At 41.1% G+C, this 23,798-nt stretch overlaps 1 protein-coding gene across 1 annotated transcript in view; it reads right to left on the bottom strand.

Annotated features, from left to right (window-relative positions):
• The window catches only part of ntng2b (netrin g2b), an 84,734-nt gene that overhangs the window by 30,924 nt on the left and 30,012 nt on the right, over positions 1–23,798 (bottom strand). The window contains 2 exon segments of the mRNA XM_085414238.1: positions 517–546; positions 6,741–6,919. Of these exon segments, the coding sequence (XP_085270364.1) occupies positions 517–546; positions 6,741–6,919 (209 nt within the window).

Here is a 23,798-nt window from a genome sequence, read left to right as displayed (position 1 = left end):
CCCACGCTCCTCACCCGGAATCACACTAACATATGCCCACATCCTTCTCTCCCTTTTCGTTCTCTCTCTCCCTCGCTCAGCTCCCTTTTCTGCTCCATCCACCCGCCGTTCTCTCACTCAGCCCTCTCTCATCGCCCCTTTTCTTCAATCCATCAACAGAACTGTCTTTAGTCTAAATAAAAAAAACAGCAGAACTGTGGAAGAAATCCTCCTGTGCAGGTTAGTGTGATGTGTTGGGATGAAAGGACATGGGCGACAGAGAGGCCTATTAATAATGAAGCACGCGGGGCTTGAGCTGGAGCAAGTGAGGAGAGGAGATGCAGAGGGGGGGAAGAGGAATGACTGAGTCGAGAGCCAGCTGAACATCACAAAGAGAGAGAGCAGGGTGGGGTTTAGGAGATCCAGATGGCGAGGTGTGGGGTTAAAACAATGCAACAAAAAGGGGACCGAGACGAGACAGGGAGAGAAGCAGAGTAGAATAGCACTTCTTCTGCTTCGCTTTGCATTATTACTTACTAGAACCAGAGGGGGAACCAGCAATTGTACCTGAAAGAGAATAAGAAAAGGGAAGAGGATATGAGATGAGAGCTTGTTTATTTATGCATTCAGTTTGCCTAAAGACTTGACTCTGCCTCATTCATCAGACTCAGGTGGCAGAGAGAGCTAAAGAGCTGCTCTGCAAAAATAAAGGCTTGTTTTGGACTACCTCTCAAAGTCCTGAAGTAATTACTGAACCCGCCTCCTCCATTCTTCCTAATTTTATCTTGCTGCTCTCTCTCTAATCCCCATATTCACGGGCGCTCATCACATATGGATGTTTTAAGAGAGCACTACCACTTTGCTACACTCGCATCAAAACTTTCGCCTCTCTTGCATATTTTTTTTTCCCCGAGATTGTACTAACAGTTAGCCTAGCCCGAGCATGCATAATGCAATCTGTAGAGGCTCTTTCGTGAGCCGTGGCCGTTTTGTGTAGCATTTCGACGGAGCGAGCTGCAAACATTTGAATTTTTAAAATTCCACTAATGGGATTCAGTTTAAAAAAAAAAGAAAAAATGGGCGGTGGGCTCGGGAGTTGCGTCGGTACCATTAGAACTGGGTCGGAAATGTCAGGCAGATTTAAAACAAAAGGCTAACAATAGAGCCATTCTCTGCAGTGTGTTTGTGTGTGTGTGAGAGTGCACAAGTACAGGTGTGCAGTTGCGGGTTTCTGTGTGCATCTCTTGTGCTCCTAAGTGTCTCAGTGTCTGTTTGGAAGGAGAAAGGCTAGGGAGGGGCTGCCCTAGATTATTATTTTATCATATCTAGCTACTGTAGCTGGCTACTGAGAGGATTTCCTCCCCACACACTCCCACGTCATGACACGGCTCTGATGTGTATGGAAGAAATATAGTATCATCAGAATTCAAGTATTTTTAGACATTGAATTTATGACACTGAATTTTTATCCTCCAAATTTCCCTGCAAAAAATTCACCTGAAAAAAATTCACCTGCAAAAAATTCACCTGCAAAAATTCACCTGCAAAAATTCAACTGCAAAAGTGATGAACTTTAATGACCCAAGCCAGAGCAATCAGCACCAGATCGAGTCGAGTGGCTCTCGGCCAATTAAATTACGCTGTTTGATCACATGACACCGTTAGCCAGCAGTTTGTCTCCTAAAAGAGAGCTGTTTAGAGGTGAGTGATTAAGTTTTTCTCCTAAATAGAGATCATTACAGAACGCCTAGTCCTACTTAAAATCCCATTTATTTTTATTTTATCATCTACTCGAACTAAGGAAAACGTTTGACTAACTCAAAGACAATTTCCACGCCTCCCCTGCCTGACTGCAGAGGCAGTTTTGAATTTAGGAGCAGCAAGATGGAAGCAGCAAACCCTGGCGATTCTCCGGTAAGTATATTGTTTTTTATCTTCAAGTTTGTCTTTTGAAACGTTAATTTTATTTAAATCCGTTGCTCACGTATAAAGTACACAGACGGGGTCTTTGCTCAACTCGTCTGAGGCGTGTCTCACTAAGCGCTACATGCTAGCATCCTGCTAACCGAGCTACCCTTTACATGCTGTGCTTTAGAAAATAGGATACTCGTTAAAAAATACTCCGCAGATATTGATAGATAGACGAACACTGCAAATATAATGTTGTAAACGAAAACGGCCTTTGGTGAAGTGGTAAAATACACCATGAATAAAGCCATAGATTGAATGGCTGCCATGGTTGCAGAACGGCCTGATTTAATGACAAGAATGGGGAAGAGTGAGGCGAAGTGAACCAAAGCCACAAAACACGGTCAGACAAGGCGGCAAAAGGGGAGTGATCTGTCCGTCAGTATGAAGTTGGTGTGTGCTTTGGTGAACAAAAACTCGAGACCGGTAGCAGGAAGGTGGGAGACTCGTGTTTCACTGGAATAGTGGTGAATTAAAACATCCTTTGTTGGGGACATTTAGGTGTAAATGCATCCATAAAGGTGAGACAGAGGCAGACCAGACAGTGAAGAAAACAAGGCAAACATTAGAAATATTAAAACGGAAATATAGGATTAATATAACATACAATTGGGGAAAATGTAAGGAACACAATGTAAATGATATTGTAAAGTCATTAAAACAGCATACTCTGATTAAAAGAAACAGATAATTGGGTAGGAGGAGGATGATGATGATGATGATGATGATAATAATAATAATAATAAAAAAATGTACAAGATGGGTATGTATACTTGTAGCCAGAACTTAACAACTATAAAGTTGTAGCATGTCAGTACCTTACCCCATCCATTATATCCACACTTTCAGAAAAGGATATGGTCAATATCTTTACAAATACTATCTAAACTTAAACTGGATATCCCCTCTGCTTCTTCTGCTTCTCGTATACACCCTCAGGGTTTGTGATCAGCCAGCGGCTGATATGATCATTAATCCTGTAAAATAATCTTTCGGTTTATGAATCTGTTTGCATGGATTTCTTAATCTGTTTCCACTGTTAGCAGAAGTTGTGCATGCAGTTTTGGTGTGCTGCTCTCCAAGACTACAAGCTGCGTTAAAGTTGGAAGTAACTGGCCGATGTTCCACTGTTGAAGATAGCTGTGCCCATTTGTTGCACATTGTGGGTATGGAGAAGTTGAGGCCCTTGCAGGCTACCCACAATTTCCCCAAACTGAGCGATTATACATCTTCCTTCCATATTTGTATCTTGTGTCACTAAAAATAATTTTATACATTGATTAATGACCTGCAGAATCTCCTTATCATATTAAATGATTCATAATTGTCACTTTATGCTTTCTCCATCTTGAAAGTGATGACATCCTTGCATTACATCCTTTAGGTTCATTTTCTGCAGGCAGGTTTCTGACAGAGAACAGGCAGATTTACACTATAACATGCAGCGTTCTATAGATGGACACATAAAGAAATGAAAAATTACATGTATGTGCTAACTTTCTAAACACTGTTACATTAATGATTAAGTAGATAAAACATTTATGTCAGCCTTGGCTCATAGTTCATTTAAAGACAAGAACTTTGTGTGTGTTTCAGGTCCTGCACTCTCAAAGACTGAATGAACCAGCATTGCAGCCATGGGTCACTGTGAGCATCACAGGGAAGGTTGAAGCCACCCACTGCAGCTGTAAGGCCGGAGTCACGGAGACCTGCACCCATGTCACTGCTCTTCTGTTTAATGTAGAAGCAACAGTGATCTGTGGCACAAGGACTGTTACAGATGAACCTGCATACTGGGTTTTGCTGGGTAATATGACCAAGATACAGCCAGAGGTTGGCCATAAGATAGACTTCTCCTCTTCAGCTGCCCAAAAAAAGGCTCTTGATCAGAACAAACAGACCATCTGTAGTGACAGGTAAAAGGAGCCGTCCTCAAAAAAGAAAAATCCCACCTGCTACTGTGGAGGAGTTGTCACTGCTATAATGCCATCATGTTTTATCTAGGGGTCTAGATTTATGCCTATAGTGCACTGCCATGTAAATAATTTGCATTTACTGAATGAGTATCACTGTTCAAAAATTGAATAAAGAAACAAACTAATTTTTGCCTTTTTTTTTTTTTATTAAAACCACTTTATAGAACATCACATCAGTTACAATGTAGAATCCATGTCACTGGAGAATTTTGATTCAATAAACAGTAAAAAGGTGAGCTGTGAAGACCAAGGACAAGTGCAGCTCACAGGTTTTCTATCCAAGGAATCCCAGAAGATTGCATGGTGTCATTGCCCAGCAGTTGTTCGCAGGACATATGGACTCAACCTCAACAATCCCTCACACTGAGCAGCATGAAGTGACAGTGCAGAGGAAAAACTCCCCTTTAACAAGAAGAAACCTCCAGCAGAACCCGGTTCAGTACCAGCAGCCATCTGGGTTTGGAGGAGAGAGACAGACACAGAACTACCAAAAGTATATATTTTTTTTTATGTGATTGACTGTTGTTGTAATTCAAGCCCTGAGTGTAGAGCAGGTAAGATGTAAAGTTGCATCCTAAATTCCATGCTCATGCAGAGTGTTTAGTTTATGACTTTTTCACCTGGTCATTTCTTGATGAACAGATGGTCTTTTAGGGTTAACCAAGCTGGTACCTTGACTCTGTTCTCTGCAAGATGTTGCAAAAAACAAAATCATATGGAGACAATATTGGACACAAAATATATAACAATTTAGTTAAATGTAGCATTAACTCATAAGTCTTGCTAAAGTAAACCTTGTATTCTGATTCATCACAGCAGCAGTTCAGTTGGATGATGTCAGTAACTGCAGCAAGTGTCTTGCTGACTGAATAATTACATCTTGCATAATCTGAAACAAACACATAAAGACAGAAACAATTTATAAATTAACGTTTGATAAAATCTAAGAATTAATCATTTATTAGATACCAATATGAATATGTCTACCATAAAACTTGTGTGGAGCGAAGTTACATTCAATCAAGATGGTCTGGCATGCTACAACTTTGTAGTTGTTAAGTTCTGGCTACAAGTATACATACCCATCTTGTACATGTTCTTTAACATTATTATTATTATTATTATTATTATCATCATCATCCTCCTACCCAATTATCTGTTTCTTTTAATCAGAGTATGCTGTTTTAATGACTTTACAATATCATTTACATTGTGTTCCTTACATTTTCCCCAATTGTATGTTATATTAATCCTATATTTCCGTTTTAATATTTCTAATGTTTGCCTTGTTTTCTTCACTGTCTGGTCTGCCTCTGTCTCACCTTTATGGATGCATTTACACCTAAATGTCCCCAACAAAGGATGTTTTAATTCACCACTATTCCAGTGAAACACGAGTCTCCCACCTTCCTGCTACCGGTCTCGAGTTTTTGTTCACCAAAGCACACACCAACTTCATACTGACGGACAGATCACTCCCCTTTTGCCGCCTTGTCTGACCGTGTTTTGTGGCTTTGGTTCACTTCGCCTCACTCTTCCCCATTCTTGTCATTAAATCAGGCCGTTCTGCAACCATGGCAGCCATTCAATCTATGGCTTTATTCATGGTGTATTTTACCACTTCACCAAAGGCCGTTTTCGTTTACAACATTATATTTGCAGTGTTCGTCTATCTATCAATATCTGCGGAGTATTTTTTAACGAGTATCCTATTTTCTAAAGCACAGCATGTAAAGGGTAGCTCGGTTAGCAGGATGCTAGCATGTAGCGCTTAGTGAGACACGCCTCAGACGAGTTGAGCAAAGACCCCGTCTGTGTACTTTATACGTGAGCAACGGATTTAAATAAAATTAACGTTTCAAAAGACAAACTTGAAGATAAAAAACAATATACTTACCGGAGAATCGCCAGGGTTTGCTGCTTCCATCTTGCTGCTCCTAAATTCAAAACTGCCTCTGCAGTCAGGCAGGGGAGGCGTGGAAATTGTCTTTGAGTTAGTCAAACGTTTTCCTTAGTTCGAGTAGATGATAAAATAAAAATAAATGGGATTTTAAGTAGGACTAGGCGTTCTGTAATGATCTCTATTTAGGAGAAAAACTTAATCACTCACCTCTAAACAGCTCTCTTTTAGGAGACAAACTGCTGGCTAACGGTGTCATGTGATCAAACAGCGTAATTTAATTGGCCGAGAGCCACTCGACTCGATCTGGTGCTGATTGCTCTGGCTTGGGTCATTAAAGTTCATCACTTTTGCAGTTGAATTTTTGCAGGTGAATTTTTGCAGGTGAATTTTTTGCAGGTGAATTTTTTTCAGGTGAATTTTTGGCAGGTGAATTTTTTGCAGGTGAATTTTTTGCAGGTGAATTTTTTTCAGGTGAATTTTTGCAGGTGAATTTTTGGCAGGTGAATTTTTTGCAGGTGAATTTTTTTCAGGTGAATTTTTGCAGGTGAATTTTTTGCAGGTGAATTTTTGCAGGTGAATATTTTTGCAGGGAAATTTGGAGGATAAAAATTCAGTGTCATAAATTCAATGTCTAAAAATACTTGAATTCTGATGATACTATATTTCTTCCATAGATGTGCTCTCTGCACAGAGGTGACAACAACTCAGCCTCTTCACCCTTTTCTTTCTTTTCCAGCCTGCTTTTATGCAGGACGTCAGAGTGATAGAAAACCTCTTTCATAAGTCGGCAACGATGGAAGCCACGGTTCAGATTGCTTCCGCAAAAAGTAGTCTTACAGTTGTGCAGCTCTATTATAATAAAGAAGGCTGATAGGTGTTATTAAAAAGAGTCAGTGATGTTATTTCTAACTTACACGTGTTGGGGGTTCCGTTGGGTGCCGGCAGGTAGGAACCTGCTTTCCAGGACTTGGCTTTGAAGCCCTTCTTGCAGCGCTGGCAGTCCTGGCCTGTGGTGTTGTGTTCACACTGGCACTGGAGGTTCCCGCCATCCTCATCTGGCAGGCACTGGGAGGCGTGGAGGTTACACTTACACCTTAAACAGAAATAGAACGGACGCCCGTAAGACAAAATGTTCATGCGATGTGTGAGAGCTGACTGTGTATAAAGCTGCGGGAATAAGCTGTAATCACACCCAGGTTACAGTTACAGTGTTAATCATACTCTGTATTTTCCATGTTCACCAAAGTGCAGCTGTGGACTGCTGAGTTCCCTGTGCACAGACATGCCGCACACTTCTTGTTCTTGTGTTTAATTCTTTAGCGAATACTCTAAATCAGCGGTCCCCAACCCCCGGGCCTCGGACTGGTACCGGTCCGTGAGTCGTTTGGTACCGGGCCGCGAGAGATGAGGCTCAGGTGTGAAATGTATAGTTTTCAGGGTTTTTATCGTTTTTCAGCGTTATTTTGTTATCGTTTTTAACTCGGTTTTCCTGGGTCTTTTCACGTGTGTTATGAATAAATCTTCTGTTTTTCGGTACCGGTACTGGTTTTATTTTGTAGTATTTATCCGCGACACCTTAAAGGCCGGTCCGGGAAAATATTGCCGGGCATAAACCGGTCCGTGGCGCAAAAAAGGTTGGAGACCGCTGCTCTAAATTACAGCACGTCACAAAGAGTCAACTAAGTGTGGCCTCGCCGGCGCACTTGTACCAAGCAAACGAGACGAGCAGAATCATAGTTAAAAAATCGCGATGCCCTTGAGACTTGTCACTGTGATAGGTTTATTACTTAACTCTGTTTTTGCTCTCAAATGTATTCAGTGCTTTCTCAGAAAGTACTGGCAGAACTTCAGCGCCCATTTCTATTTTGATGTTTGCTGGTAAAGTTTGTACAGTTGCCAGTCCATCTGATTCTGTTTTTTTGTATTTTACTGGCAGCTGTACTCACACTGACAGTCTAAAGTGACAGCAATGAATTAAACTGCTTAAAAAAAACCTTGCCGGGTAACAAAAGTCCCAACTGAGTCAAAAACACTTAATTCATCAGTTTGTCAGGTGATAGAAAATAAATCAGCAGCTATTTTGATAATCTTCTCAGAACATTATTTCAAATTTTTTGGGTGCAAGAAGTCATAGGTGAGGTTTTTCTTTTAATCACATATAATATTAAACTAAATATATTTGGCTTGTGGGGCAACTTAAAAAGGTCGATCTGTACTCCTGGAAATTTTATTAGCCCTTTGTCACACATTGTACAATATTTAGTACTACCACTTTATAGGACATCTGAGCATTAATATGATTATAATAGCCAGTAGTATAATAGTATATGAAATAGAGAAGTAACTGACAGTAGAACACATGAGATATGAGTAATAAATACTCATATGATTTTTTTTTTACATTTTATTTATTTGACTCATGATTTTTTTTCCACATTTAAACATATCAATGAACAGTGATCGTAGTAGTATTTTTAATATGTTGGTAACAATGGGATAATCTGCCAGCACATCAGTGTAATAGCTGGACTAACTAACTAATCCCTTTTTAAAAATTTTGTGATTACTCTCAGTATAACTGTGTATGTTGGAACAGGGTAAAGGTCCTTTACCATAATAATAACATGAAATGAAATAGAAACTGGTAGCGTTTAGCAGCCCGCAGTCATCAGAACTTTTACTGAACTTTACAAGGGTCTTCAGGTAGCAAACACACAAATCACAACAACAAACATAATATTTTTTACTGTATTGTCTTGAAACAAGGGAGCCCTGTATGGAACATAATGCCTGAAGGTATTTCAGTATTAATTACCGGTGATATAGTGTTAGAGCACACCTAGATAAAATACAGATCACTTCAGTTTGGTCTATTAAGGACCCCCGTACACCACACCTGATATCTGCACAAAACCGCTGCCAGGCAATTTAAAAAAATGAACAAACAAAGAAAAAAGCAGTGGGACTGTACTGCTATTTAAATGAATTCCAGTACAGAGTGATGCATCACTGATAGTAATCTGATATGCAGCAGTAGTCTGTAGCCAGTAGTCTGACATGGATCACTGGTGCATATCAAACTACTGGTGAGACCTAGGTGAATGTTAGTATGGCATCTATGTCGATTTATTTTATTGTTACTAATATTTTCATTGGGAATTTGAACATAATTTACAATTTTAATGTTATTTAGAAGTTATTTGGAGTGTGTGGATCTTCACTTCATGACATCATTCGTGTTAGTAATGGCCCTCTATATTAGACTGCTAGTAGCCCATGACGTTTGTAAAATGAACATACAGTACCCCCTTTTAATTTAAATAATGCACTCATTAAATTATTTAATCAAAAGTATGTTACCATATTTTTAATATCTTTCAAAACATATTGTAAAGATATTACTACGCTGCGATCATTACACAAATTATTATTGCCAATATTAATATGTAACTATAGTAACAGTGGAATCAGCTGATTAGTTTAATCATAAATTAATTAAAATCAAAAACAATGACTGAATTCAGTTTAATTCAATGTTATTTGCAACAACATTTGTTTACAATACTAGAAAGGAAAACCCAACGACAAGACAACTCCCTATGAGCAAGCACTTTGTGACAGTGGGAAGGAAAAACTCCCTTTAACAGGAAGAAACGTCAGACTCAGGGAAGAGCAGCCATCTGCCACAGCCGAAGTCAAACTGGGAGCTGGTTCCATAAAACACAGCTAAAGAACCACAAGCAAGCCTGCAGTCCGAGAGTGGCGTACTCTATTTGAGTGATATGGTACTATGAGATCTGCATAGTGTAATTTTATCAGCTTATTTATTTGTGAGTCAAAGTATATGTTAATGTTGTTCTTCCCTTCTCAACCCCCCCCCCCCCCCCCCCCCCAACTAAGTCTGGACTTTAAAGAGAAAACAAATCAGAGTACACTGAAGGTGCCACAACTGTTGATAATCTATTTATCCACTTGCTTTCTGACACCGTCATTTCTGAGCAAATTATTGTTTGCAATTAGTGCCGGTGAAATTCAAGCATCTGAGCGTAGGTGCTTCTGTGGTTGTGTGTGTGTGTGCGCACCTTTGGGCAATTGACCTCAGCAGAGGACAGGGCCCAGGTGGGCTGATCCAGAGGCTGAAGTTCTGCCAAAAAAAGGAAATGAGGATCTTAAGGACACTCGGCAGCTACGACTTTAAATTACAGCCTTTTCCAGATGAGCGACTGGACTCCAATCTAGTTTGTTCCACTGGAGTGAACACCTATCCGTCTGCATCAAATATTCAAAGAATGGCCTCTGTATTCTGACGAGATGACTACTTCAATCTTCCTTTTGCATCCTTTTTTTTTTTTTTTTGGGGTGGGGGGGACTTTCAAAAATATGAATTATGATGACTAAAACTTAAAACGGAAAGAAATCGAGACAGTTGATCTGCACCATGAGTCTTACACAGAGTCGCGCAGATTACCTCAGTTTCTCTCCGATCACTGGAGGAGTTGACAGGATGTGCCACAGAGAATCCATCCACCAACAAGGCCTTGTTTACTGCCTGCTTCCTGAAGGACACAAGCTGTCCACTTAGCAAAGACTGAAATTGAACATCTCTTTTTCATGGAGAGAACGGTGCGTGCGCGAGAGCGAACGTGTTTCAAATGAGACGAGTGTGTGCATGCGCGTTTGTGTGTGTGTTTCTGCTTCGTGTGATGCATTTGCCTGCGAGCGTCGATGACAGACAACAGATCAGAGAAGCTGAGGCGCGGTGACTAATGCCGGCACTGAGTGACTGACAGCGCCGAACATATCACTACTTCTCATCTCCTGTATCTTCAGTGATAAATCTCATCTGTCTCATCTTGAAAATGTAAGCGGGCTGAGTCCAAAACCTAGAAGCTGGAGATTAAACACAATGCTGAGGAAGAGCGAGCGGTTTCTAGGTATGCTGCTGTGCATTTTCAGGCTCACGGGCTTCATGCCATCAGAAATGGCCTTCTTTCTGTCACTTAGCTGGAGAGCACAAAAACCTGCGTGTGTGTTTGTGTGGGTCTGTGTTTCGAGTTGTGAAATATCACTTGCTTTCTCATCTTAACAAAATTCTCTGTTAATTAACTCGCGTTCAGGAAGCCTCAGAGTCTCACAGGCTGAAACTTTTTCTCGGACGCTTCATCTCCTTGACCTCCTTTTCTGACTCCTTCCACACAGGACAACCCAGGAAGAGTGCATCTAGCCTTGCACTCTTTCCGCATGAATGATGTTGACACTCTTGACTTTTCAAGTGCAGTGTTCCTGTAGCTCTCTCTGTCTCTCTTTCGGATGACAGCTTGCACTGGGATTTTTCCCGATCCCTGTCTCCAGTCCCCCCGCACACAAATAATACATGGGCACAATCATATGTTAATGTGCAAGATGTCTGCCTTCGCTGCAAAGTCATCAAAGTGGGAGAATCAGCTCTGAGCTGAAGGAAGTTAAGATGGGACAGCTGGATCCATCACAACAGTCTATTTGCTTGGAGTGGGAGAGACAGGGGAGACGAAATTAGAGAAGGTGAGCGGAGGAGGAGAGTGGGAAGGGCAAGAGAAAGCAGGGTAATAAGAGTGTCTAGGAACAGGGGAAAAATAAAGAATGCAAATGAATTCCGGTCTATACAAGAAACCATACATTTAATTAGCTGCTTTGATATCTAAGGATATTTTGCCTTAAAGGTAGTCTTGGTTTCTTTGATGCTTATGTGATCCCTTGCATGTTTGTTCTTCTCTCTCACACATGCATCGACACGAGTGACATAATGCATATTTCTGCCAATAATTTTACACAACTCTGCTGACCTACATGAGGCCATAATGCACCAGTTAGGCAGCAGTGTGCCAGCTAAAGCAGAAAGTAGACGACTGCCTACTAATGAACATGAACAAACACACTTTTTTTTAGACTTCTCTTGTGTTTGGTGCGAATACAGGATATAAACAAAATTGGTGTTATGTTAAGTGAAGTTCACTGACTGCTGCAGGATGTTAACACACCGTGAGCAGAAAATGTATTGCCCAACAAACCATGGGCTGTGTGACACTGTTTTTAGTTAAGAAAATGCTTGATGAACTAGCTGTGACTTCTTCTGCACCACCTGAAGTGCACGATGTACTAACTTTCCAAATTCCTGCAAATTGGTGCTTTACAGTTTGAATTGTTAGTGACAAACTCATCCAATTTATATACATTAAGCTCTGCAGTATAAAATAATTACAGCAGAGTTTAAGCTTTTGATTCATATGTGTCCACTTATTTGTCCAGACTTTCCCTTTTATAAATATATCTCCAAAGTTCCAAATAACACAACCTAACTACATCCTGGCCATGAAAACAGGAAATGAAAATCTATTTAGTTGGATTTAAACGTATTTTGTAGAATTGCGGTTATTAAATATCAGCTAATGTCATATCATGGGAGCGATCTACATACACTCCATTAACCTACACTACCATGAGGCGATACCTGGACCCTACAGAGGTTGCACATGTTGTCCAACACCTCCGGGATGGCATGTGTGCCATTGCCAGCTGTGTCTCCCAGCACAGAGAATGGAGGAGATTCTGGAGAGCTGGACAGGACCGTAGAAGGTCATTAACCCATCAGCAAGACCACTGTCTGCGCTTTTGTGTAAGGATAAACAGGATGAGCACTGCCAGAGCTACAAAGTGACCAGCAGGGAATGTCTCTGACCAAACAATCAAAGGCAGACTTCATGATGTTGTCCTCAGCACCGTGGAGCTGGTGGAATACGAGTATTGGCAGGGTCTGGAGAAGACCAACAGTCTTCTCATTAGGACCATGTCCTGACGTTGTCAGACATGCATACGAGCACGTGGGGGCTGTAAAAACTATAACATTTCGTAAAATGGACTAACCTGCCGCATCAGTGGGTTGCTAATTTTCATTTCCATCAAACGACGTGGCATCCTTTGGTTCCTAACACATTACCCAGTCCATATCAGTGTCGATATCCAACATGTTTCTTTTCCCATTGAGATCTGATGTGCCTTTAATTTTTTTGAGCAGGGTATTTTCAGGTTACCCTGAAACAATTTTCAGACATATTGCAGATTGGTGGTTATTATAGGGCATATAATTATTATATCTCTCTATGTGCATCTGTGTCCAGCCCTGTCTGCCTTTGTCTTTGTCCATTCTCCCCGCAGCGTGTCTGTCTGAAGTCATGTCGGCCATGTGTATTTAATGATATGAAGACTGCCTGTTTTAGACAGCAGAGACGCAGCAATTAGGGGAATAAATAAGACGAAAGATAAACAAACATCAAGGGGGAGTCATGTGGTGGCAGAGCCTGAGAAAGCAGCTGGAAGCAGCAGTTAATGGGGCTTTATCTGTCTCTTTACTGTAGTTGAAGCATATTCCTCTATTCCTCTCTAGGGACACTGCTATCACGCCCTCTCTCCTATTTTCCGTTTTGCACTCTTCTCCCACTGTATCTGTTGCTACCCCCCCCTCCAAAAAAAAATAAAAAAATCCATCTCCTCCACCCTTTCCTTTGGCTCTTGATCTCTGTTTTCTCATTTTATCCTCCATCTCTTTCCCCCTTCTGTCAGTTTACGTATGTTCCCCTTTTAGCCAGTCGCATCAGTGTTCACCGAAGAGTGCATTGACTAAATTGGGTTGCGGACATGTGTTTGAGAGGAGTGGGTTGAGGAGAAAATAGAGGGGATTTAGACCATGTGGGGGGCTGAGCAGTCAGTACAGCAGGGAGTAGGGCAGTTGTGTCAAAGCCCTGACAGTCTGCCTGCCTCTCCGACTACAGCGGTGAGAGTTGGAGGAGGAGTAGAGGGAGGGTCTGCATTGACGTGCTCTAACCTGTGATGACAGACCGCATTGATGCGGCTCTGACCCAGCAGGAGGACTCCCTCCTTCTCCACTCTCTGTTCGATCAACCGTCACTGAGAAGGCCCACTCGACACTTGCAACTATTCCCTCTCTGGAAACCGGAAAACTCACAACTGGCTAAACAACCTGCTGTAGTAATAGTAGAGAGAGAGGCTAATAGGCATTGTGTGTCAGGGCCTGTTTGCCAGAGACAGAAAGCCTTAACATGACTGCTTTATGAATCTGTTTATTTCTATACCACACAGGAATGAGGTAGATGGATATACATAATGTGTGGCTGTATTAAGTATTATAATAAATTACATTTGTATTATGATTGTGGTTTTAGCTAAATTGTAGAAAGAAAAGCACATTTCAGTAACCTCAAGCAAGTGTTTTATGTGCTGTGCCCATAAAACAGTGTAATTATACTACGTGGTACACTTATGCTACTGTTCAAACTGTGTTTGTATTGCAGTGTTGGATATTTTGGCATCCAACAAATGAAACACATTTTCAGTGAACTGATAGTTTGCAGCTCGCCAGATTTCCTCATTATGTTGATTAAAAAGTGTAATCCTGATATTACATAAACACAATTTCTGTGACAGGGCTGATAAAAGAGGCAGAGAAGTGCACTATAATCATAACGAATGCAATAGTCCAGCAGTTTGTCTACAATGCCAGATTTTGTACAGATTCGATTTAGTTTCTGTGGTTTTGAGCTCGTAGTTTGGTCCAGAAACTTTTTGTAATTTATATTTTGTCAATTGTGTCTAAATATTTGACCTTCTCTGTGCAGAATGATGCATATTTGATGGGTTTGAGTCTACAAATTGTTTTTTCTGTGCCCCTTGAATCAGAATTCAAAACATGTTCTGAATATATTTTTTTTTGTTAGATCACAAATAGTTTGGAAGACCGATTGGATTGAGTATAAAAACGGAAGAGTGAAGGGCATCTTCAGTCTAACTTAGAAATTAAAGAAAAACAATGAAATCATTGAAATGTTAATTTATAGGCAGAGGTAATAGATGTACCTTCAAATTTTAACTGGCTAATTCAACTTTCTATGCAAGAACCTTATCAAATGTAAATTCGTAGCACATCACACATTTTTTAGTTCTCTAAACAGTTCTTATCATGATCACATGCATAAAAGTGTGCTTTTTCTAAACTGTTTGCATTCACACGGGCAGATAAGGGCAGTATTTTCACTTTTTTTCTGTGTTACAGTTTGTTTCCTTTAAGTTATTCAGTGGTTCAGGTATTCATTTCCTGTTACATTTTCAAGCCTTCTGTCCCTTGTATCTTGTCTCCAGTGTTACTTCCTGTTGGTTGTTTTCTTGATTGTACTCAGCTGTGTTTATCTCTAAATACCAATGACTTTGTGGAAAACCGTATTTGCATACACGTCGTATACGTCCTTCCCCTGGCTAGACGATGACAGCTGTAGGAAAGTCCTACGGCACAGTGCATCCCAAGCATACGAGAAAGCAACCGAGTATGAAGTGGGAGTTCCATGAAGCGTAGATCATTGATCAACAGCACGCCTTATTGGCTTCTGCTGAAGTCTTTATCACCACGTCCCCTCCCACTTCCTCCCCTGCCTCGGCTTGTAAATTCAGAGCAGCTAATTGGACATGACTCCGTTTATGTTCCAGCTTCATAAATTTCTTTCTCTGAAGGGAGAGGATCGATTTTCCTCGAGTGCAACCTTCCGTAGCAGCACGAGCTTCTTCAAACGTTCCCTCTCCTCTCTACCACACCTTATCTTTTTTTTCCCTCCCGCTCAGCTATCCATCCATCCACTCACGTGTACTCCCACTTTCGCTCCAGACTAAACAGGTAATCTATAACTGACCACCCCTGCTATTGGATGGTGAGCAGGAATTACAGTTTGCCTCTTTTCACAACCACAGCAGTTCTTTCACATGTTTTCTCTCAGTCCCTCCCACTCTTTCACATTAATAGCAGAGCTGATGATATCTTTTTAAACAAATCATTCCTCCCAAGCACTTTATCGGTCATTATCTAATGTAAACTGTTGACAGCAGAAAAAACACAGATGCTTTAGATATATTTTCGGAATCAATCCTTCCTTCCCTGCCTTCCATTTTTTTAGTTTGAACTTTTTGCTTTGTTCTTGGGTTTTTTTTGTAGAAAGGTTTTTAAAAAGAACATCTACTCGAACAAGGGGAAGGCCTCGGGAACTATGTGTTTATGGGCTACCATTCGTTGTAACACACACACACACACACACACACACACACACACACACACACACACACACACACACACACACACACACACACACACACACACACACACACACACACACACACACCACTTTCTAAATATGTTCACTGTTGAGGGGTCACTGCATGTTTTCGGCACTGGGAAAAAACTGAAGTGAACAGTCCGGCAAAAATTCAAATTCAAAGGAATGACCTTGGTTGTCTTTGCAATCCACACCCTGTGTGAATTTGTACACTGTGTGTTTGTGTGTGTTTCTGCAGTGGAGTGTTTTGGGACGTGTGACCTCCTTGGTGCGTTTGTGGGGTGATTCATTATTTTAGCACAGTTTGCTCTAAATTTTAAAAAAACAAAAAACAAGTGATTATGCACTAGACAGTGGGATAGTTAGACAGGGAGAGATTGCTTGGGAATAGGCCTGCATGTAAATTATTAACACAGCATACAGTAAATAGCTATTGCATGCATCCCTAGCTGGTGCTCGGACCTGAGAGCAGCCCTGCAGTTGGTCAGGTTTGGCCATGTAAAGTACAGCAGTCTAACTCCAGCTCCACTTTGAGGTACCTGCTCTCTGAAGTATGTACTATATGCACAGCATCAAACATCTAAATAAGGGAGCCTTAGCACATCCTGTTCTCCAGTCGGGACCTGCCAGGAGTGACAGAGATATACATTGGAACAATTCAGGTTCCAATGTTTACCATTTTAGCTGGCCTTTCACTCCGCAGAGGTAATTAATATGCTGCTTTTTATTTCCTTTGCTGTTTCCTGTGATACTTTATGTGGTCACAATTTGTAAATGACTTTCTTACTCAGTTAAACACTGAATATATAACTTGCTTTAAGAGTTGGTTCCAGGAGGAGATTGTCTGGTTTCTTAAAATTTGTGGTCTGTAAGAAAATCATTTACGCTGCCAATGTTCAGTTCCCCTCTTTAACATGCAGTTTGCTTTAATGGGCATGTAAGCAATACTCATTATACTGTACATCTATAAACTGTACAGGCTCTTAGTTGTTACCCTGGCAACCCCCTGTAATCGTTTCGGGTTTTTGATTTTGCGTATTAGAAAAAAAAAAGTGTTAGTAAAGCCATGAATATAGCAGACCCTAGACTACATCCATAGCTCCAAAACAGGAGCAGGGTCCCCATGGAGCCTCTACAAGTGGGATGTAGATATCCAGGGGAAGGATATGGAGTAAAGAGCAAGTGAGGAAACAAATTAAATTTGCTGATGCTGGTGTGCTGGTTTTTCTTCTTCTTCTTCGTCTTTTCAAAATTTCATTTAAATTAAACTTTGGCCCTTTTTTTATTAACAAATGAAGAAAATTGTGTGGTGAAGGGAAAAGAAGATAAAATAATAATTGGTTTTGGTTTTTCTTGCTATATTCATGATCATTTCTGGCATTTTTGACACCTTCATGTTTTGCCTGCCTCTGCCCTAAATACATCAGTCATTCACCAGGCATCAAATACTGCCACTTTGTCAAATCTGCCAGCGTCTTGCAGATGTTTTCATAGGCACTGGTATCATGACACACCTTGAAACCTTATAATGGCAACACCGAGATAAATCTATCTCCTAACACATCTGACATCAGATTTAAATGCACTGGTATACGTGAGCTTCCTTTCAGTCATGTAGGGTTAATGTTGTGGACAGAAATGTCTTAACTCAAGCAACAGTCTTTTCCTAAACCTCACAAAGCACCCGAACAAGAGAAAACAAAAGCAGAATCAGAAGTGAACCAAAGTTTTAAAATGCAAAGCTCCCAACAGGAACTGCAGTGTCATGGCTGATGAAGTTGTCACTCCACTGCCACCCCTTACACTGCTTAATTGAATTCAGTTCAGTTCAATTTCTACAACACCAAATCACAAGAGGAGTTGCCTTAAGGCCTTTTATATAATAATAGAGAGGAAACCTCAACAATCAACCAAGGACTTGCTGACGGCGGAAAGGAAAAACTCCCTTTTAACAGAAAGAAACCTCCAGACTCATAGAGAGGCAGACACCTGCCGTGACCAGTTGGGCCAGTGGGTGACGGCACTGATGAAAAGGAAAACCTTGTGTTTTTTAGTGCAGCGCCATGGGACGTGTGACCGAACAGTAAAGCCAGACACACTGAGATGAGAACCATCAACCAACCGTGCTGACTGATCAACCCCTTTAGACAATGAATCAAAATGATAACATTAAAAAAAGCTTAAAATATGTGACATCATTAAAAGTCATTAATAGCATTTGTATTTGAAGCTGCTGAGTAGAATCTTAGATTTTTTGATTCTGCATCAAAAACAATTAGAAAACCTCTCATGCAGCCAGAAACTGTCATTCATTCTTTATGCGCTTTAGTTACAGTTAAACTAATCTCTGTGTTTAGTATAGAGACAGAAATGAGAAAGCCCCACATCGACGTTTTTGCTTGGGCGATCGTGGCTCAAGAGTTGGGAGTTCGCCTTGTAATCGGAAGCTTGCCAGTTCGAGCCCCGGCTTGAACAGTCTCGGTCGTTGTGTCCTTGGGCAAGACACTTCACCCGTTGCCTACTGGTGGTGGTCAGAGGGCCCGGTGGCGCCAGTGTTCGGCAGCCTCGCCTCTGTCAGTGCACCCCAGGGTGGCTGTGGCTACAATGTAGCTTGCCATCACCAGTGTGTGTGAATGGGTGGGTGACTGGTTGTGTAAAGAGCTTTGGGGTCCTTAGGGACTAGTAAAGCGCTATACAAATACAGACCATTTACTTTCTTTTTTGTTTTGTTTTCTTTGTTTGGTCGTCTCTACATGATTCTGATGAAAAGTTATTGCACTATAAATAACATATGCTGAATGTTATCACCCATGAATAGATGCACCCTCAAAAGTCAGTGACCACTGTGATGGGTGACCCTTATTAATTCGTACACACAAGACATATTTTACTGGCATTTGGCACTTGGCAGGTGGTAATTTAAGAGCCTGCATGCCAGCATTGTAATATTCATGATGCATGATGCAGCATGAATGATGCAGGCTGGCTGACACTGTCGTACTGAGGCAGACATGTCACTGCATCTTAAGCCCTCTTTCACTAAAGAGAGAGTCCAGCCTTTTGCTCCAGCCGGCCCCCGGTTGTCTTGAGCTCACCGTGTGACTGTGCTGGATATTAGAGTGCAGCCTCCCTGCAGAGTCCTTACTGCTGCTGAATGTGTTTTAATGAACACTACAGCAAAGACTAACACCTGGGGAGAGAGGAAATTGGGTGTGAGTTGGAGGGAGGGAGTCGTTATACATCCTCCTTTATTTAAGATATAAACAAGGAAGATGGCCTAATAGATGAAGGGAGGCAGCTGGGTGTGTGTACGTTCGTGGGGAGGCAGGGGGGTGAAAAAGTGATGAAGAAATAGAAACTCCGGGACAATATGCAAGGTTCTTCCTGTTGTGTGGTCCCCCGCAGAGTCCTGAAACCCCCAAGGGCGATATAGATCTTTGCAGGATCTTTAAGTTGTTTTTTAGGCTTTTTAAGCTGTTGCGTATATCACAAAACTCATATGTGGATCTCTTCTCTCTGATGGCATATACCCGCTGTATGAACTTGAAATTTGAACCATGAATGCACTTACAAATCTGTTTTCAGAAATTAGCATTGTGCAAACACATTTGCAAACCTACACCCGCAGGCTTTTACCCGTGTTTAGCCACTCATCTAATTACTTTACTATACATGCTTTCTTTTTGTTAGGTGCATGTCCTTTCATTTAAGCAGAAAAAAAAACTAGTTTGTAAAAAGTCTCCCAAAAGTCACTAAAACTTGAACATGTGCATTCACACCAGACGCAAACATACACGCGCGAATGCAAACAGTTTTTGTATTACAGCGCAATTTGTGTTTCTGTGCGTGCGTGTGTGTGTGCGTATGTGTTAAAGTCTAATTCCGGAGAGACCGTAGAGGGGAGAATGCCTGGGGAAGAGGAGCTGAGCTGGGATCATCCAGAGGACAAGGGTTAATATAATTATCCTGCTAAAACCTTGAGACTGAAAGAACTTCATTAGTCATAGCAAGAGGAGAGCTACCCAAGCCGCAGGCCAGAGGAGATGAGGAGAGAGGAACAGAGGAGGAGAAAGGGGAAATAGGAAAGCAGAGCTTCAAAACCCCACCAGTGCAGTTAGCAAGACAATTAGCACAAAGAGTAAAACTTGGGGGTCCTTGTTAAAAAAAGAAGAAGAAAGGACAGTGTTTAATAGCACTCTAAGCAGTGGCTGAAACTGTGTCGCTTATTCAGTAATTGTTATATTCTGCTTAATAATCTCTCTATAAATGAATTACTGGAGGAAAAAAATGAATTGAATGAAATTACAGTCATATTTAAACTATATACATAATGATGCTCTTTTGAGGCAAATTCTCAGCATAATTTTGCAATAAATGGAATGAACTCTGCTTTAAGGAGGTTTAACATTGACCGACCTTGCAACTCTCCGTGAGTTTGTAGCGCTGAAAGATGCACAGGTGACTTGTTCCTATTATTAATGCAAAAAAAAAAAAAGAAAAGAAACCCCACCCTAAACCCTACTGGCGAAGTTAAGGTTTTGCTAGCCCACTGTATGTAGCCAAATGACAGAAACTGGGTTGTTTATGAACACATAACATAACAGAATGATATATATGGGTGGCGATAATCACCAGAAAACTTTCAATTCAATTTGATATATACAGGCCCAAATCCAAATAGTAGTCTCTAAAGGTGTTTATATTGTAAAGATGCTACAATAATGCAGAGAAAACCCCAACAACCAGACAATTCCCTGTCAGGAAGAATTTGGCAACAGTGGGGAGGAAAAACTCTCTTTTAACAGGAAATAACTTCTAGCAAAACCAGGCTTAGGGAGGGCAGTCATCTGCCACGACCGGTTGGATGTGAGTGGAGGGGGACGGATTATAAGACTCTGTGGAAGAGAGCCAGAAATGAATGCATACACTTCCTACAATCATTATAATAAGATTCTTATTAATAGAGATAATGATTAGAAATAAACCATATCAAGTGCTTTATGAATGCTGTACATTTTTCTAGCCACGCAAAAAAGTGGCATGATTTTTTTTAATGCTTGAAAAATAAGCATGGCTGTCAATTACAACAATTGTCTAATCTATTACTTTAATCTTTTAAAATTTAATCTGTTAAATGTTGCTTTTAAACTTAAGCTGTTATTTACTAGGGGTGCAACGATACACAAAATTCACGGTTCGGTTCGGTTCGATACTTTGGTGTCACGGTTCGATATTTTTTCAATACAAAAAAAATGTTCATGCCTTTTTAATTTGTCATTTATTAAAATTATAAAAATATATTTTAACTCAAAAGTACAGTTTTTAAATTTAATGTTGCTGAAATAACAAAGTAATAAAAAAATTAATCTATCTGATCGAGAAATCACTCGTCTTTGGAAAAGAGAGTTTATTACAGAGAAATGGCTCTTTCCAAAATAAAAGCTATACTTTACGCTTCTTCTGGGCTATATTCTCAGCAGCATATTAAACATATCAGGTCCCCATAAGGAGAATCATGTGCTAACGGCTGTCTAAATGACTCGGGTAAAGTTTGTAGCATGCTTGTTGTTTTTGTCTGCCTCCACTTGTCTTTGCACTAGGGTGATGTCGGCGTAAATGTGCAGTCATATTCGTTGTGTTCCCACTAGTGCTGTCAGCGTTAATCTGAAATGACGTTAACGCCACAACACGGCAAATCTCTGTTAACGAGCTACCGCGGATCACCCCGTGCGTGGGGCTGGACAGCCAACATGTTAACGAGCTAACTGGGCTAACACACTAGTTCCCACCAATGTAATTGAGCATTGCGTGGCACATCCAACATGCTGTTTTACTTTAGTCCGTGACGCGCTTACCTTCAGGGTCATGCGTCACATGAAAACCAAAATAGTTCCTAACACACATCTGAATGAGGGTGGGGGAGGTTCAATTTGCCATGTTGCAAGGAGAGCTTAACTTCTGTCTCGCTAGCTTGCCCTGCACTCAGTGAATCTGCGTTCGACTACTCCGCCTAGGCTGCACTGTCGAGCTCAGATCTACAGAGCGCTCAACACAGACAGCATAGTCAGAAGGAAAGTTGATCAAATAAATTAAAAATTTTGTATTGTTCGATACATATGCGTACCGAACCGAAAGCACTGTATCAAACGGTTCAATATCGATACGAGTATCGTTGCACCCCTATTATTTACTTATTTATCCGTGGGTACGTAGAGTACAGGTTAGCCCATTTGCCGAGCACGTGAAAGATTCCTTAACTGAGTATGGGAAGACTCCTTGGTACTGTTGCGTCAGGAAGAGAATTTGGTGTAAAACTCTTGGCCAAATCGAGAGAGTAGCTGAAAGAAGCTTGTGTTTATTTGTTACTTTTAGTACAAATTGCATTAATTAACCCTAATACACTATGCAGCATATATAACTTTGTTAATATTCTCTCATTTATTTTTGGAGACTTAATATCAGATTGCTGGTTAGCTGAGAAACACAAAAGTACACAGCCAACTAAACTGACGTTATGATTAATAATTTAGCTTTTTCATAATGTGATAAATGAAAAAAAGGTGTTAATACGTTTGTACGTTTTGTGTTTTGTTTTGTGCGCGATCAGTCAAGCGAATAACATCTTCAGCAGACATGATCTTCTTAAGATCGGAGTGAGTTACCGTGTGAGCGTGACCATGGAATTTATCCACTCACACAAAATACCAGAGGAAGTAGCGAGGAGACCGGGCGCTCCTTGGATTACTATTCCGGCGGGAGGGAGACGCAGACGGCGACGAGAGAGAAGGAGGAAGCGAGGCTGCCGGGCTGGCGTGCTAACCAGGCTAAGGAGGAAGCCTTTCAAACCACCGCTCCCGAGTTTATATCTCTCGAATGTCAGATCCTTGGCGAACAAGATGGACGAACTAACGTTACAAATAACAACGGACAATCACATCAAAAACTCATGTATTCTTCTAATCACTGAGTCCTGGCTGCATCAGTCCATCCCGGACTCTGCTATTGAGCTAGCAGGCTACACCGCACAGCGCCAGGATAGAACAAACAATTCCGGTAAGAGAAAAGGAGGGGGAATCTGTATATACGTGAATAACAGCTGGTGTACAAACACAGTGATCATAGACCGTCACTGTTCTCCGGACATAGAATATCTGACTGTCAAATGCAGGCCCATCTATCTTCCACGGGAGTTCACTGTTGTGGTAATAACAACTGTTTACATACCGCCAGATGCAAATACTAACGTGGCACTAGCGCTTTTGCACACGAACATCAACAATAAACTCAATAAATATCCTGACGCAGTGCACATTATAGCGGGTGATTTTAATCAGGTGGATTTAAAAACAGCTATCCCTAATTTCCACCAGCATGTGAAGTGTGCCACGAGAGGGGCTAACACCTTAGATAAAGTCTATTCCAACATCAAGAAGGGCTACAGGGCAAGACCCTTACCACATCTGGGCCAATCTGACCATTTATCCCTGCTCCTAATTCCTGCATATGCCCCAATCAGGAAAACTGCGTCGACCATCACTAAAACTATAACAACATGGCCAGAGGGCGCTTCTCAACAGCTACAGGACTGCTTTGACAGAACCAACTGGAATATCTTCCAACATCAAGACCTGGAAATGTTCACAAACAGTGTCCTCTGTTACATCAAACACTGTATAGACACTGTCACAGTAGACAAGCAGATCCGGGTTTACACCAACCAAAAGCCATGGATGACCCGGGAAGTCCAGCAGCTGTTAAAAGAGAGGAACAGCGCCTTCAGGTCCGGAAGCAGGGAGAGCTACAGCAGGGCTAGAGCCAACCTGA

Source organism: Rhamphochromis longiceps, linkage group LG7 (assembly GCF_057381845.1).
Source record: "Rhamphochromis longiceps isolate RC_006_pf linkage group LG7, R_longiceps_female_GT1.1, whole genome shotgun sequence".
Taxonomy (NCBI): domain Eukaryota; kingdom Metazoa; phylum Chordata; class Actinopteri; order Cichliformes; family Cichlidae; genus Rhamphochromis; species Rhamphochromis longiceps.
Note: the sequence above shows the minus strand (reverse complement) of the source record. Positions and strands in the feature narration are given on the sequence as shown.